The sequence below is a fragment of the Clupea harengus genome, chromosome 19 (genome assembly GCF_900700415.2).
Source record: "Clupea harengus chromosome 19, Ch_v2.0.2, whole genome shotgun sequence".
NCBI lineage: Eukaryota > Metazoa > Chordata > Actinopteri > Clupeiformes > Clupeidae > Clupea > Clupea harengus.
Window position 1 is genome coordinate 23,147,893 of NC_045170.1, and position 18,096 is coordinate 23,165,988.

At 44.2% G+C, this 18,096-nt stretch overlaps 2 protein-coding genes and 1 pseudogene across 2 annotated transcripts; 2 read left to right on the forward strand and 1 right to left on the reverse strand.

The window, feature by feature from the left end:
* The first annotated feature begins 6 nt into the window (after positions 1–6).
* Positions 7–17,264, forward strand: LOC105903608 (annotated as a pseudogene).
* LOC116224934 (XK-related protein 8-like) lies at positions 2,854–5,320 on the forward strand. Its single transcript, XM_031585845.1, has 2 exons — positions 2,854–3,736; positions 4,166–5,320. The coding sequence occupies exons 1-2, from the start codon at positions 3,559–3,561 to the stop codon at positions 4,903–4,905; spliced, it is 918 nt and encodes a 305-aa protein (XP_031441705.1). The 5' UTR covers positions 2,854–3,558; the 3' UTR covers positions 4,906–5,320.
* On the reverse strand, positions 7,458–8,521 carry LOC122133784. The gene has a single exon (XM_042710593.1). It carries the CDS (start codon positions 8,390–8,392, stop codon positions 7,709–7,711), a length of 684 nt encoding a protein of 227 aa, XP_042566527.1. The 5' UTR covers positions 8,393–8,521; the 3' UTR covers positions 7,458–7,708.
* Positions 17,265–18,096: the final 832 nt, after the last annotated feature.

The following is an 18,096-nucleotide window of genomic DNA, read 5'->3' on the forward strand; positions in this document are numbered from 1 at the left end:
TTGAGGTTGCCAATTCATATGAAGGATTGTGTGTGTGTGTGACCTTAGTCCTGGACTTTGTACATCCTGTCTCACTCATGCGCTGTCAGGTGCACCAGGTTGGCCCATGATTAGCTGAGGCCGAGTTTACTTTCTTTTTTAACAGTTCACGCCCTGGGAACAACGTTGTGGAAAGCAAAACATTACCCAAGAGAATGGAAGACAACTTCATATTTTTCTATCCTTTCTCAGACTTTATGTTGAACATAGGGGGTCTTGGGTTCTTCTTCTTGGATGTGGTGCTTGACGTTTGGGCAGTTTTTAGTTTTTATCAGGAGGAGGCCTATGTCAGTATGGGATTGCTAATCTTTTTATTACTGGGATCGTCTGTGCTGCTGCAGATATTCAGTTGGCTTTGGTATAACTATAGCTCGGAGGAGGAGAGGAGCTGCCTTGGCAAATATATGTACCTGGAAAAGTACTTGAAGAATAGAATCTTTTGTGGGGTACTCCATGTGTGTCAGCTGGGACTCTTCCTCAGGTTGGTGATTCAGAACGTTTGTGATTCTGTTCATTCAGATAACCATCATGTCCAACTGTAACTTGATCTGAATTAATGTATTAGCATTGCAAAGAGGGGATTTTGTTACCACACATGTTGGTAGAATAAGTGTACTGCAGTATGGTGGTGATGGGTGCATGTGGGCCGAGGGTTTCTACAAGTAGATCGGGAGGAAAGACTACTGCAGTGTCCCACAGCGAAGATAGTCTAGACTAGGAGAGGAAGAAAGAGACAGAGTGAGTGGGGAGAGTTCGGCTGTCAGTATGCGTAGATGAGGAGCAGTGGTGGTGTACTCTATTTAGGTATACAGTCGTGGCCAAAAGTTTTGAGAATGACACAAATATACATTTTCACAAAGTTTACTGCATCAGTGTCTTTAAATATTTTTGCTATGGAAGACTGAAGTATAATTACAAACATTTAATAAGTGTCAAAGGCTTTTATTCACAATTACATGAAGTGGATGCAAAGAGTCAATGGGCCTCATTCTCGAACGCAGTTAAGAAGAATTTAAGAGGAATTTCTTCTGAATTGGATTTAGGAAAACATTTGGCATTCATGAAAGTTCTCTCATCTGGGATTTGTTCTGAACTTCAGAAGACTTTCCGAACTCGAAATAGCAGTCGTAACGGCCAGAGTTTTCTCAAATGCGATTCCTTAAAAAAACACAAGATGGCCCCGTGGGCCATCTTGTGGTTTTTGGAGGAATCGCATTTAAGAAAACTCCGTGTTAGGAGTGTTAATGAATTTGTGAGAACTCGTTGGTGATTGCGTTCACATCAACTCAACATTTCGGCTGTGTAAGAACCCATTTCCAGGCGTTCATGAATCCGGCAGAGATCTTTTCTTACGTTGGTCTTTCGAAGTTCGGAAGAAGATATTTAAGAAGACACTTAAGAAAATGTTCAATGAGGCCCGATGTCTTTAGTCTCGATTTTAATATGGAAAGGGTGTCTGCATCTCGGATGGAGGCAGGGAGATTATTCCAGAGGAGGGGGGCTCGGTAGCTGAAGGCTCTGCCTCCTATTGTGGTTTTTGATATTCTTGAAATTACAAGGAGGCCTGCACTCTGGGAAGCAATCTTGGTGGGTAATTGGGGACAACTAATTCCTTAAGGTAGTCTGGAGCCAAGTCGTTTAGGGCTTTGTGCGTTAGAAGGTTTGAAGTACTTTGAAATCAATTCTACTTTTGACAGGGATTCAATGCAGAGAGGCGTTCTGTATAAGCTGGAGTTTATTAAGTTGCTTGAGCTGCTACATCCGGACAGGAGAGCATTGTAGTAATATAGTTGTGACGTAATAAAAGCATGGATTCGTTTTTCTGAATCTTGGGATAGGACTTTTCTAATTGTGGTAATATTGCGTAGATGAAAAAATGATGTCTTTGATATCTGTTTTGTGTGAGTCAAGTAGGAGGTCGTCGTTGATAGTTACACCAAGGTTTTTGACCTATTGGGTGTTAATTAGATGCCATTGAGTGTGGGTAGATGGCTAGATTGTGTCATTCTCAATTGATTGGGGCCTACAAGCATAACGTCAGTTTTATCAGAGTTAAGGAGCAGGAAGTTGTTCATCCAAGATTTTACATCTTGTAGGCAGGTTTCTATTTTGGGTAAACAACACATTTACGTACGTTTTTTTATGAATAGCCTGCCTTTATCAAAATCGGGCATCAACAGATAAATGCACTCCCTCACACAAACAAGCGCTGTTAAACGCACAAGCACGCACAAGAGGGCCAATAAGCATACTGAAATTAAATTATTCACATTGCGAGAACGGATAAATAAAACTCACGTTATATGCTACACCAGAAGAGGCACAAAAAACAAGTTACCATTGAAGATCTTTTTTTTTCTTGATAACTTTAAGTGCACGGCAGCGTTCGTTATAAAACTATCTACATAGTCCAACCATCGAGGTTTAATCCATGATGTTGTGGAGAAAGAGGATGGCATCAATCATATTTCATTAAAACTTCACCTTTCCTACATTGGACATATGCATCGCATCGACTACTAAGCATAAATATCTCCATACAGTAGATTTCCCTTTGTTAAGTATCGTTTTAAACTCTCCAGATGACAGTTTCTTTTTCATTTCCTCCATGATGCCAGTTTGCCGCCTGTAAACGCGTTGTCACAGCTAGGACATAAACAAATTCCCGCCACAGGAAGAAGGCTGTTATCCTAAATGTGATTTACTATTTTAGTCTTAAAAACAAACTGCTGCATCATGTGAAGCAGACACACTGACTTCACTACTTATTAAGATATTTTAAATATGGAATGTTCAATGCCTTATCGCGCTGATGTGTCCGAGCCCGAGTATAATTTCTAAATATTTGGACAAACACAGCCCGGGCCATCGGGTTCCGTCGGGTCCGGGTAGGGTATCCAACCTCTACACCTAAGGGTGGCTTGTACAAGGAGAAGAGCAGTGGTCCAAGGACAGAGCCTTGGGAAACACCGTAACTTACTCTGGTGTGATTGGATGACCTATGGACATGAACAAATTGATGACGATCAGAAAGGTAAGACCTAAACCAGGATAGGGCACAGCCTTTGAAGCCAACATGATGTTCAAGTCTCGGTAACAGGATATGGTGATCTATAGTGTCAAAAGTGGCACGAAGGTCTAGAATAACAAGTATTGAGGTGAACCCATGATCAGATGCGATTAGTAGGTCATTCAGGACCTTGACTGAGGCTGTTTCAGTGCTCTGATGGGCTCTAAAGCAAGTAAGTTGCTTAGCTATTATTTGTTACAGACAAGGGTGTTAGATATGGGTCTATAGTTAGCCAGGTTATCAGGATCAAGGTTAGGTTTTTTGAGAGATGGTTTGATCACTGCTTTTTTGAATAATTGTGGAACGTATCCAGAAATGAGTGAATTGTTCATTACTTTAAGTAATGTCTCCCTTAATAAGGGTAGTGCATGTTTAAGTAGTTTTGTGGGGATAGGGTCTAGTAGGCACATTTATTCAAGGGTTCTATTTACCATAGGTTTGCCGGCGTGATGGAGATCTCTCTGCGCAACCTGACCACCCGTACAGTCCTGAAGGAGGGCATCGCCGTCTACCTGACCCATGACCTCAGGTTTCTGCGCCTCATCGAGATGTTCTCCGAGAGCACTCCTCAGCTGACCCTCATGATCACCGTCATCTTGCAGAGGGAGGACGTGGAGTGGGTCACAGGTACTGCTGTCAATCACATGTTTACCATCCAGAGATCTCAGAAGAGATTAACTCATGGGGATAGGCACTGAAAGTTGAATGCTGATGCAGTATGGAGGACGTTTCGTTTTTAGCTTAACATAGCACATGCAAACAGGATATACAGCATGAACCTCCTATTTAACTTATGTGAGGTGACAAGTAGAGAATGGAAATACTGATTCCCATGGCCTGGCTAAAAATAACCATGAGTAAGCATGTGCTGGTAGAGCAAGATGCTAACGCCAAGAATATGGCTTTGCTTCCCAGGGAGCACACATAGGCTACTAATGAAAAGGCACACCTGTACTACAAGTCACTTTGGATAAAACCATCTGCTAACTGAAAAAATGCAAAATGTGTTTTCTCTGAGGTGTTCAAAATCACACATTCCTGTCTTCTTCCCTGAAGGTCTAAAGACTCTGGGCTCGTTTGCTACCATCTCCATCAGCGTGGTTATGTACCACCGCTCCATGCGCTCCTTCCAGAAGGACAAGGCCGAGATGACGTGGACCTCGTCTCTGGTCTACTTCCTGTGGAACTTACTCTTAATTGCCCCACGTGTGGCAGCAATAGCCCTGTCTGCCTCTATCCTGCCCCTCGGTATGATTGCAGTCCACTTCATCTGCCTGTGGCTCGCACTAATCTTCTGGGCCTGGCGTCAGGAAACGGATTTCATGGACTCCCCGTGCGGGGAATGGCTCTATCGGGCCACCATAGCTCTCATTTGGTACTTCAGCTGGTTCAATGTATCCCAGGGTGGCTCCAGAGGAAGGAGCATCATCTATCATTCCATGATAGCAGTGGACATTATGCTCCTGCTGGGGCTGTGGTGGTGGTGGAATAGCGACCAGGATCCGTCTATATTCGGCGTGCCAGCACTGGCAGTGTTTATTTCAGTGGGTGGATCCTACATCCTAGGAATCCTGGGGAAGATAGTGTACTACAAAATATTTCATCCTAAAAAAAAAGCCACTGAAGAGTCTGGAGATGATGAAAGACAGCCTGCGTGCTTAGAGGAAGAGCCGTTAGGTATGGACGAGGTGGACATTCCTTTCTCAGTTGAGGTGCAGTCACCCTTACCCCAACCCCCACCGAGGCCTTTGACCGGGGCCCAGAAGAGGATGCAGAGACTTGCAGCTTGCAGATAAGCAGCTAGAAGACTTACTTGACACATTCCATTACAGTGCTGCAATGAACAGTTTCTTATTTTTAATTTATATTATTTGATATAGCTTTTGACAAATTCTAAGTAGTTATTTTTATTCTTTTTACTTATTCTATTCTATCAATACTGTCTGTCTCTCTTTTGTTCCATCACATTTTCATTTTATCACTTTGTTACCAGATTCTGCTGGATCATTTCCTCTGTAAAAGCAGGTTACACATGATATTCTCTGCTTGTAACAGTTTGCTTTCCATGTGTCTGAGTGTTTTCATTTACCTCTTCATGTATATGTATGTTTTTTTTGTTCTGAAAATGTGTAGGCCTACCGATCATAAATTATTTGTTTACAAATGTTATAATTTCTTTTGAAAAATAAAGCTGAATGAATGTGTAATGTATTATATGTATTCTATCATATTATCTGTAGTTCATATTTACACACTAACCACACTAATCATACATGCAGACTCACGTACCTACGAATTCAGTTCTCAACAGCCCCACCCAAACCACTCAAAATATAGTATGATCAAAAGGCTACGATCAATTTTTATGTTTGGCTGGTCAACTCTGCTCTACCTTAAAACAAACATTTGGTTTCCCTCCCTCAAACTTCAAGGCCCTTTGTGTGTTACAGGTGTGCTAAGCTAAGCATTAACCAAATAGCACTGCGGCTCATTGAGATGTTCTGTGAGAGTGCTCCACAGCTGACCCTCATGGCCTAGATCATGCTCTACACAAACCAGGCCAGGACCATCCAGTGTAAGTGAGCCTCTCATCTAGTTCATGAGTTGTAACACTCTAAAGTCTCTTTAGCTGAGTGTATTTGTGAATTATTCTGGTGTGCTGGTGTTAAAGCGGGCTGTACGAAAGACCTTATAAATGGATCTGGGACCGCTCTTACTTAGGACCAGGTGTATACCAGAGTCAACTACTATTTCCTGTTGTCTGAAACGGGAGCAAAAGGGAAGGCGAGCATAGCTCCCAAACAGCGTGTGATAGATAGTACACTGTGTAGGTGATCTAGGGAAGAATCAGATTCTGCAAGTGTTGATCCTACTTGATAGTAAAGGTTGAATTGATGTTTTTGCCCCACAGGTGAGTGTGGTTGCCTCTACTACATCTATTGCCTGGATGGTGGTGGACTACCACCGCTCGCTGCGTTCCTTCCTCCCCGACAAGGCCAAACAGGGCTGGGGGTCCTCCGTGGTTTACTTTCTGTGGAATCTGTTGTTGATTGCCCCTCGTGTGGCCTGCGTGGCCCTCTTTGCCTCCGTCCTGTCCCACCTTATCGCCCTCCACTTCCTGCTGGTCTGGCCCGCTCTGGTCCTCTGGGCTTGGCGCCAGGGGACCGACTTCATGGACAGCCCGGCCGGAGAGTGGCTGTACCGGGCCACCGTAGGCCTCATCTGGTATTTCAGCTGGTTCAACGTGGCAGATGGGGGCACCAGGGGCCGGAGCATCGTCTACCACTCCTTTATGATAACGGATGGCGCCGTCCTGCTGGCCACATGGTGGTACTACAGGGACTCAGAACTGACCCAGTCCTTTGCCATCATCATGGTCCTGGTCATCCCCCTCTGCTACACGCTTGGGCTGCTGGTGAAGGCTCTATACTACTGCTACTTCCACCCTAAACCGTGGAGACCCCGGGGAAAGAGGGATGAGAAGCTAGAGACTGACGGATCTGTGTCCTGTTTGGATGATTCACACTCATGTTTGCACTATTCTGTACAATGTTTTACAGAAAACTGTATATTTTTTATATTTAATATTGTGATGAATTATTTTAATAGTAGGCTGTGAATTTTGTGTTCATCAAAAATGTGAATGTTGCTAACAACATTTTCAAAGATAGTCTAAATATGTTTTGGGAAAAAAACATCTCACTCATAATTCTCTGTATTTGCAGTAGTTGTTTTTATAGATGACAAGGTACACCACCCCCCCCCCCCCCTTCCATTTTCCTTCTATGAGGCGCATTGTGTTACCTCCTGGTATAAAATGTCCTGTACAAATAAAGTTTTATTTCATTTGATTTGATTTGATTAATCTCGATGATAAAAGAATGGGAAAAGAGTGTGATATAGCACATATCCCACCGGTTAAGGAGTGGTTTGGGTCAGTCTGTAGATCAGCTGTTCACATGACTGCATTGTCTGTCTGATCATGACTTTCACAATGAGCCCACGATCATATGTGGTGTTGGGGTTTCCAATTCATATGAAGGATTGTGTGTGTGTGTGTGTGTGTGTGTGTGTGTGTGTGTGTGTGTGTGACCACAGTCATGGATTTTAAACATGCTCTCTCTCATGCTACTGTGTGGTGTACCAGGATGCCCCATGATTAACTGAGGCACGTGTGACGGGGATAGTTCTGCATGTTACATAGTAGAAGGAGGCGGAGATGATTTATTTTAATAGTACTGTCTAATTTGTGCTCATCAAAATTGTGAACGTTTCTAACTACATTTTTATAGTCTAAATATCTTTTAGGGAAAAAAACATACCTCACTCATTGTACTGCTCTGTCTATGTGTTGTGCTTCCTAGCGTTCACAGCGTTCCTTTCCAAGAGCCAGGAAAATTAGCCTTCTTGCTCCTTTATTGACTTAGCAGTCAAGCTGACAACATTGAAATGGAGTGAAACTACGAATGAAAAGAAAAAGTAGAAAAGTGCTTACTTATAAAATTTGATGTTGACACACATATCAAACAGTCCATTAAAGTTACCTAACACACAAAACACATTATGGGCAGAACACTCCCAGTCTGGCATTTAATGCCACTAAAGATTCAACAGTCCTCGCTTGATCTTCCTTAGGCAGTTGACCTCAGTAATGGGCCTGAAGAATGTCTTTACTTTGTCTTGTGATGCAGTCTTTATTTCAACCTTTCTGACATTTTCGTCACTGCTTGGAAAGGCGGCAGTGACCAGACCCATAGGCCACTCATTGCGGGGGGGACTGTCTGACTGACTCTCTTTCAACAACCCATCGGCCCCGGGCTGCAGATCTCGTGTTGCTGTGCGCCATTTGCGCCTTGGCTGAAGAGTGTGGGGGTATTCCTTTCTCCATCGCGTCCAGAAGTCATTTGCCAGGGCCTGCGCCTGTCTACACTGACACTTGAACAAGTCCTTTTCAGTGAAAGTGCCGGCTGGAGCAGACACCCCTGGCTTTTGAGTAAACAGCATAGCAGGAGTCAGCAGCACTGGTGACGAGGGGTCAGAGGAGACTGGAACTAATGGCCTTGCGTTCATTATGGCACACACCTCTGCCATCAAGGTGCACAGCACTTCGTGAGTCAGGTCATTTTGCTTTCTTTGCAGGACCATGGAGTCGAGGATCCTGCGGGCTACGCCGATCATGCGCTCCCACTTGCCCCCATGTGAGATGCATGTGGCGGGTTGAACTCCCACGTTCTCGTGAAGGTATTTCAGAGTGCTGACTTGGTTGGGGTCGTCCAGTCTCATGCCTAGTTCAGCACTGGCCCAGACGAAGGATAATGTCTCTCCCTAATAAAATGAGGAGCCACAGGCCTCAGGTGAGTGTGGGAAAGAGCAACCTGTGGTGAGGGGATTTCTGACCTGTTGCTCATGATCTCATTGCACTCAATATGTGGGGGCAAATCCAGACACACTGGGCCGTCGACTGATTCTATACTGGAAACCGACTGCTTTCCTCCCATCCATTTCAGTGGTGCCAGCGCAGGTCCTCAGCAGGTAAGGCGCAGGGTTACCGTGGACGCCGAAGAGCTGGAAAAACTCAGACCTGACCAGCGAGCGGTTGCTCGGTTGGTCATCAATGATGGCGTACATGTTCACAGCACGTTCTCTTTCGCCTCGTGGGAAGACCTGCACCGGGCATATCTTTGCACAGGATCGAGCCGGGAGACCATCTCTGCAGACCTATGTACACCTGGAAGTCAGTCACCTCTGAAGGAAAGCTGCGTTGCTGTTCTGTGTGTGGCTCCGTCACAGGAAACGCTGCTGGTGACAGGGTGGTGTCTAGATGCATGGTTGTGCAGTGTTCCTCACTTTCACATTTGTTGCATTTCAGCTTCACTGCACATTCCTTGGCCATGTGAATAGCAGAGCAGCACCTAAAACATCTTCTATGTTATTTTATTAGCCTTTTGCGTTCTGTGAGCGGCTTCATTCTAAAACCTCTGCATCTTTCCAGAGGGTGCGGCTTGTCATGAAGTGGACAGTTCTTAGTTGGTCCATTACTTCTCTCTCTGCTCGGTAAGTCAGGTGTGCATTAGCTGTTGCTGCCACGTCGGTTTTGTGGACAGATATGGCGGTACTCACACTCTCCTGTCTCCCTGCAGCCCTTTCGTTGCGGTGATGACTGTAGCTGTTGTTGGTCAGAATAAAGCTGGGGTCATTCCTAGCCTTTGCCTCGCAGTGGAAGAAGTCAACGAAGAAGGCGAATGGAGGGTAGCAGACTCTGTGAGCTGTACAGACTCTGTACATCTTGAGCCAGTAGACAGCCATTTATCTTGTAGGTTCTGTGGCAGTGTGAGAAGGTGAATTCTCCCCCTCCTCACCGTGGCAAAAAGGGATGGTGCCCGTTAAGACTCTTGAACTCCCCCCCCATAATGGTTGGGTCCTGGCTCACCTGAGTCAAATGTTGGATATAATTAAGCCCAAGTGGCTGTGCCCTATTTAAAGGGTGCCTCATGTGTAGAGAGGGAGAGACTGTCTATGAGAGGCATGAGAGCACGGACAGAGGTTAAGACAAAAACACTTCCCTGTTTACCGGAGTGAAGGAAGTGTTTTTGTGTCTAGTTGTGTGGACACGGTGTCTTTGTGCTTTGTCTTTGTGTCTTGTATATTGTGCCTGTTTTTGTGTGCTTGTTTTGTTTGGTTTGGTTGGTACGGCTAGCTATGTACTTAGCTTAGGGCTGAGTGCCTGGGCCTAGTTTGGGCCTGGCTTGGGCCTTGAGAGGGTGCCGTTATCGGCCTAGGGTGCCAGGTTACTTCAGTCCTGGGTGAGTACGGCCTGTATCTGTTATCTGTTTGATTTACATGTTTTTATGTTGTGTGCACTGTGTTGGGGTTGACCGTCCCCCCTGTAAATAAATATATATATTTTTTATATCAAAACCACCATCTCCTGCACTGTATTTCCCCTACACCACCAATTCCAGTCGCCACATCCCTAAAAGAACGTGGGGGGACCGTCCGGTCCCTCACAGGCAGCTTTTCGACGATGAGATTGATTCCCTGTGGTGTGTCGAGGTAACTGAGGCCAGGTTAGTACCCATCTGCTTGGTCTGAGAGCAGCTCCAGGAGCAGGTCACTAGTTTTGTTTTGTTTTGAACTGAGGTGAGGGAAACAGTTGAATAGAGCACTTGAATAGAGCACTCTCTATCACTTCTGGGGTGGCATAGCACTCTTAAAGTCTTGTCCAAGACTACTGCAGTGCAGCTTTGGGATTAGAGACATACACTGCTCAGATTCTTTTAACATGGTCTGAGGACTCCTTTCCTAGCCATTTAGCGTGACCAGGTCTAGCTCTTCACTAGCTGTTAACTCTAGGCCTTGGGTAGCATTAAAAAAGGAGGACTGCCATGCTCTAAAACTTTCAGGCTGATCATCAAATTTATTTAGCCCTGCAGTAACTAACTTCCTGCGGGCCAGACACTTAGCAAAGTCTATCATGTCAGGGGCCCGATTGACAGGAGGAGGGCTCTGTGTGTCATTCCTAGGTGAATGGTCTGGGTAGCTCACATGCTTGCCTGGGGAGCAGCCTTGCTGCTGATAGGCTCTGGATGGAGAGTGAGAGTTCGAGGTGGGGCGTCGAGGTTAATGGGGCTGGTGTTCTGACGCAGGTAAGTACTCACTGTGTTGTGTGGCTGAATGAACAGATCGGGAATCATGGGCAGATGTGGGGCTTAACACAGGGTTTTTTCTCGATGGTGGTGACTCTTTGAGACTGAGAGGAGGAGGTCTGTCTGGAGGGGGAACATTGGGGTTGAGGCTGGCCTGTGTATGCTGTGCCACGTACGCCTCCGTCCGCTGCTGTACCTCCAGTCGTGTGATGGCACTCTTGGGACTGAGCATGTCGTCATACTCCATTTCAGCTGCCGCCTCTAACACTTCAGCCTCTGCATTGGCAGCAGCCGCGGCCTTTTTTTAAAGTTCAAGGGCTTGCAGGTTCGCCTCCAGTGTAGCCTTTTCCAGGTCCAATCTAGCCTTTTGCTTTTTCAGTTTTAGCTCCTGCTGTGAGAATGCAGCTCTGGCGCGCGCAGCTTCAGCTATGGCTCTGTCTCTCATTGCTGCGCCGGCTACTGAGCACTTGGAGGCAGACGATTGCCTGGATCCGGACACTGACGGTGCATTTTCTGCTGCTTGGGTCTCTATAACTGTAGCATAAATCCCTCTGATAGTATGACTTTTCACTGTTCTGCTCTGTCTATGTGTTGTGCTTCCTAGCGTTAACATAGAGTAAACAGCAAGCCAAACTCCTTTCCAAGAGCCAGGAAAATTAGCCTTCTTGCTCCTTTATTGAAATGGAGTGAATCTACGAATGAAAAGAGATAGTAGAAAAAGTGCTTACTTATAAAATAGATTTCATAAACTCACATTAATAGCAAACATACTAACGTATGCAACAGTAGCATTGTGTAGTTGCAGTGATTGCGTTCGGCTATTTAAAACATCAAAAACATCATCAAAATGACCAAAACTCGTTCTATTTAAGTTATAAACATTTTATGTCTTAGTCATTGCTTTCTGTAAGATTTGACACGACAGATTGAGATAGATAAAACATTTAGGTGACAGTAGCGATGCGAACCATACCTAGTTTGTCTACATTCCAAACTTCCTGTGCATCACCTATCTCTGTGGGCGTCAAAATAAAAGTCCCACTCAACGTTGACACACATATCAAACAGTACATTCAAGTTACACACAAAACACATTATGGGCAGAACACTCATACTGTATTTCTCTGTAATTGTAGTAGTTGTGTTTATAGGTGACACGGTACAGTTCAGTCACTGTGTAGAAGTATGAAGTAACTGTCTGATGTTCAAATGTTCAAAATGAAACTGTTACAAACTGTTACAAATGTCTGCACCTTATGTGTTAAAATACTGTTATTTTTTGACATCTCTATTGAGAGTTTTAAGAAATCAATCACCGACCATGCGATTGTTAACATGTGAGTCTGAGCTAAGTGTTGATTCACATTCAATTATGCCCCATTAGAATGTGCTGTGGGGCTCTCCAGCGGTCTAGTAATTACTGATATTCAAGTTGTGAATGCCTTGGTGGAGATTGGAACAATAAACTGTAAAGCCATAACCTGTTGAGCAAGGATAAATATTTTTTCAGTGTGTCATTCACTAATCTGGATGATAAAAGAATAGGAGAAGAGTGTGATATATCACATATCCCACCGGTTAAGGAGTGGTTTGGGTCAGGCTGTAGATCAGCTGTTCACATGACTGCCTTGTCTGTCTGATCATGACTTTTACAATGAACCCACGATCATATGTGGTGTTGGGGTTTCCAATTCATATGAAGGATTGTGTGTGTGTGTGTGTGTGTGTGTGTGTGTGTGTGTGTGTGTGTGTGTGTGTGTGTGTGTGTGTGTGTGTGTGTGTGTGTGTGTGACCACAGTCATGGATTTTAAACATGCTCTCTCTCATGCTACTGTGTGGTAGACCAAGATGCCCCATGATTAGCTGAGGCACGTGTGACAGGGATAGTTCTGCATGTTACGTAATAGAAGGAGGCGGAGGCAGACACACCTCAACATTTAAAAGCCTTCAGTTCGAAGAGCTCTGTAGTTACTTCCTTTTTCGCGCCCTGGGAACCACACCATGGACATTGTAGCAGTTTTACCGATATTTCTTTGGCTGTTGACTCTTTGGGTGCGAGGAAGTCAGTGTGTGCATTGTGTAAACAGATCTTAACTTTGCTGGAGTCTATTTTTTCACTTTTTTTCAACACCTCAGGAAGAATTCCTGCTCTTCGTGATTACATTTCTGTGTAAGAGGAAAGCAAAACACCCAAGAGAATGGAGGACAGCATATTTTTCTATACTATCTTAGACTTGATGTTGAACATGTGGGGTCTTTTGTTCTTCTTCTCGGATGTGGTGCTTGACGTTTGGGCGGTTTTGAGTTTTTATCAGGAGGAAGCCTATGTCAGTATGGGAGTGCTGATCTTTTTATTACTGGGATCATCTGTGCTGCTGCAGATATTCAGTTGGCTTTGGTATAACTATAGCTCGGAAGAGGAGAGTATTAGCCTCAGCAAATATATGTACCTGGAAAAGTACTTGAAGAAGGGAATCTTTTGTGGGGTACTCCATGTGTGTCAGCTGGGAGTCTTCCTCAGGTTGGTGATTCAGAACGTTTGTGATTCTGTTGCATTCAGATAACCAATGTGTCTAACTTTGACTTGATCTGAATTTTATGTATTGGCATTGCAAAGAGGGGATTTTGCTAACACACATGTTGGTAGTAAAATAAGAGGGGACATTTACAGGAAATGCAGTTGTTTTCGATTTCCATCACACAAGTTGCCAGCGGAATGAATCTGATCACAACCACACAGAAGCTAGACACACTTATGTTAATTCATACAATGTACAGAGTGGCTCTGTAGTTGATTTGATTCACTTCCTTATACAATGACGGGTGTGATAATGTGTACCAAAGCTTTGTCTTCCATTTCTAGCCATAAGGAATAAACAGGATATGTAGACTGAATATTATTTTAAACGATAACCCAACTTCATGGATGGTACATTTTATGTTCAAACAGGGCCTACTGATACAAATATTTTCCTTTCACTTCATTCATTATTGGTGGACTTCATCTTCATTTAACTTACCAAACCCCAGTACCCACACCATTCCTAGCAAGTATATTAAATCCCTGCTAGCCTTCATCATATCCCATCTGTTCTAATAACCACAGGTTTGCCGGCGTGATGGAGATCTCTCTGCGTAACCTGAAGACCCGTACAGCCAAGAAGGAGGGCATCGCCGTCTACCTGACCCATGACCTCAGCATGCTGCGTCTCATCGAGACGTTCTCAGAGAACGCTCCTCAGCTGACCCTCATGATCACCATCATCTTGCAGAGGGAGAACGTGGAGTGGGTCACAGGTACTGCTGTCAATCACATGTTTACCATCCAGAGATCTCAGAAGAGATTAACTCATGGGGATAGGCACTGTAGTGTACAGTAAGACAAACACATCTTTTAAGGGAATATTTTTATATAAGAATGTATGTATGCACTGTGCCGTCTGGAACATCTGGAACCATCAGCCCACTGTGTTAGGAGTTCTGCAATATTGTCTGAACAACATGTAATAGTCAGTGTAACCAGCATTACAACTTACTTACAGCATATAGTGTGCATGGCACAGGGGGTATTTCAAAAGTACAGTAAAACAAACAAATCTTTTATGTAAATAGTTTCATATAAAAATGTATGTACACATTCTAACTAAAAGTATTGATAAATAGACTTAATTAATTGATAGTTGAAAGCTGAAGCAGTCTAGAGCTGTGATCAAAAGATGGAACGCTACATGCCTCAGGCCAATATTAGCTTAACATAGCACACTTTCTACCAACCATGCAAACAGGATATACAGCCTGAACCGCCTATTTGACTAGTAGAGAATGGAAATACTGATTTCCATGGCCTGGCTTAAAATAACCATGAAAAAACATGTGCTAGTAGAGCAAGGTGCTAACACCAATAGCATGGCTTTGCTTCCCAGGGAGCACACATAGGCTACTAATAAAAAGGCACACCTGTACTACAAGTCACTTTGGATACAACCATCTGCTAACTGAATGATTGCAAAATGTGTTTTCTCTGAGGTGTTCAAAAGCACCCTTACAGTATAATAAACAGCCGTTCACACATTCCTGTCTTCTTCCCTGCAGGTCTTAAGACTGTGGGCTCGTTTGCTGCCATCTCTATCAGCCTGGTCATGTACCACCGTTCCATGCGCTCCTTCCACAAGGACAAGAACCAGATGACGGTGACCTCATCTCTGGTCTACTTCCTGTGGAACTTCCTCTTAATTGCCCCACGTGTGGCAGCAATAGCCCTGTTTGCCTCTATCCTGCCCCTCGGTATGATTGCAGTTCACTTCATCTGCCTGTGGCTCGCACTGTTCCTCTGGGCCTGGCGTCAGAAAACGGACTTCATGAAGTCCCTGGCCGGGGAATGGCTCTACCGGGCCACCGTAGCTCTCATTTGGTACTTCAGCTGGATCAATGTATCCCAGGGCGGCTCCAGACGAAGGATCATCATCTATCATTCCATGATAGCAGTGGACATTATGCTCCTGCTGGGGCTGTGGTGGTGGTGGAATAGCGACCAGGATCCGTCTATATTCGGCATGCCAGCACTGGCAGTGTTTATTTCAGTGGGTGGATCCTACACAGTAGGAATCATACTGATGATAGCATACTACAAAATACTTCATCCTAACAAAACAGCCACTCAAGAGTCCGCATGCTCAGGTATGGACGAGGTGGACACTCCTTTTTCTGTTGAGGTGCATTCACCCTCACCCCAACCCCCACCGAGGCCTTTGACTGGGGCCCAGAAGAGGATGCAGAAACTGGCTGACAATTTTTTCTCATAGCACTGGAAGATGCGTTTTTGAGCAGCAAGAAGACATACTAGACACATTTCATTACAGTGCTGCAATGAACCGTTTCTTATTTTTAATTTATATTATATATAGCTTTAAATTACATTATATTTCATATATATTAAGTTGACAGTGTTTACAATTTTTTTTTTAACTTATTTCCACTACTTTGGCCCAACAACCCTGGAACAAAATAAGCACCTAAGGGGTATTTGAACAATACTGTCGGCCTCTCTTTTGTTTCATCACATTTTCATTTTATCACTTTGTTACCAGATTCTGCTGGATCATCTCCTGTGTAAAAACAGGTTACACATGATATTCTCTCCTTGTAATAGTTTCCTTTCCATGTATGTGAGTGTTTTCATTTACCTCTATCATGTCTTCATGTACATATATATGTATGTATTTTTTTTTTAATGAAAATGTATTACTGTACCGATGATGTAATTGTTTATTTACAAATGTTATCATGTTAATCAAGGCTGATGAGGAAGGTAGGAGCTGTTGTTGGCACTGAACTGGAGTGTTTCACAACAGTGGCAGAGAGAAGGACCCTGAGCAGGTTGCTATCTATTCTGGACAATGAACACCACCCTCTTCACAGTACCTTCAACAGACAGAGGAGCATATTCAGTCACAGACTCCTGTCACTGTCATGCTCAATGGACAGGCTGAGGAGGTACTTTGTCCCCAGGGCCATTCAGCTGTACAACACTACACAGAAGGCAAGGGGGAGATGGACTTCTCTGTAACTTAGGTTTAAATTATTGTTTAGTATGTCTCATTACTATTTGTGTGTATTTATGTTTTGTCACTATTTGTGAGTTGTAAGCTACTGGATGTCCTAAGTTTACTTCGGGATAAATAAACTGTCTGTCTGTCTGTCTGTCTGTCTGTCTGTCTGTCTGTCTGTCTGTCTGTCTGTCTGTCTGTCTCTGTCTGTCTGTTTGTTGATTGCCCCTCGTGTGGCCTGCGTGGCCCTCTTTGCCTCCGTCCTGTCCCACCTTATCGCCCTCCACTTCCTGCTGGTCTGGCCCGCTCTGGTCCTCTGGGCCTGGCGCCAGGGGACCGACTTCATGGACAGCCCGGCCGGAGAGTGGCTGTACCGGGCCACCGTAGGCCTCATCTGGTATTTCAGCTGGTTCAACGTGGCAGATGGGGGCACCAGGGGCCGGAGCATCGTCTACCACTCCTTTATGATAACGGATGGCGCCGTCCTGCTGGCCACATGGTGGTACTACAGGGACTCAGAACTGACCCAGTCCTATGCCATCATCATGGTCCTGGTCATCCCCTTCTGCTACACGCTTGGGCTGCTGGTGAAGGCTCTATACTACTGCTACTTCCACCCTAAACTGTGGAGACCCCGGGGAAAGAGGGATGAGAAGCTAGAGACTGACGGATCTGTGTCCTGTTTAGACATGTCCACACAGACAGATACACCTGCTGAGGGGCAGAACAGGAGAATGGCCAGACATGCCAGAATTTTTTACACTGCCAACACATTGGAGACGGTTCAGATCAACAGACGTGAAGGGAATAGCATAGTTTAGATAGATGTATTTTTTGAATGGGTTTGGTCACATGCCATTAATGCTGTAGTGCATGCTGTGTCTTTCAATGTTTCCTTACCACTTTGAAGTGCACAATCAAATATAATATTGTTCAGAGTTGTGATGATTCACACTGTAGCGAAGGGAGAGCGTGGACACCCCACCCGGACTTGAACCCAGGTCTACAGAGTGCCAAACATGCACTCTGACCGCAACGCCAAAGAGCCAGGCTCCATGGCATGGCAGTCAGAGCACATACTCATCTGTAGTGACGATCACATCGTCACACACACTCATTTTGCACTTCATATCAGTGAAAAGAATCTAATCTAGATTTGTAAATCTCATGAAATATTTTGTCTTGTTTGTCTTTTAAGCTATTCTGTAACATGTTTTACAGAAAACAGTTTTTTATATTTAATATTGTGATGAATTATTTAAATAGTAGGCTGTGTATTTTGTGCTCATCAAAAATGTGAATGTTGCTAACAAACTTTTTTATAGTCTAAATATGTTTTGGGGAAAAAACATACCTCACACATAGTCCTCTGTATTTGTAGTAGTTGTTTTTATAGATGACACACTACAGTTCACTCACTGTAGAAGTATGAAGTAAATGTCTGATGTTCAAATGTGCAAGATGAAACTGTTACAAATATCTGCACCTTATGTGTTAAAGTCCAGGCCATGACATCAAGTACTGTTATTTTTGAACATCTCTATTGAAATGTTCAGAGTTTTAAGAAATCAATCACCGACCATGCGATTGTTAACATGTGAGTCTGAGCTAAGTGTTGCTTCACATTCAATTATGCCCCATTAGAATGTGCTGTGGGGCTCTCCAGCGGTCTGGTAATTACTGATATTCAAGTTGTGAATGCCTTGGTGGAGATTGGAACAATAAACTGTAAAGCCATAACCTGGTGAGCAGGGATAAATATTTTTTCAGTGTGTCATTCACTAATCTCGATGAT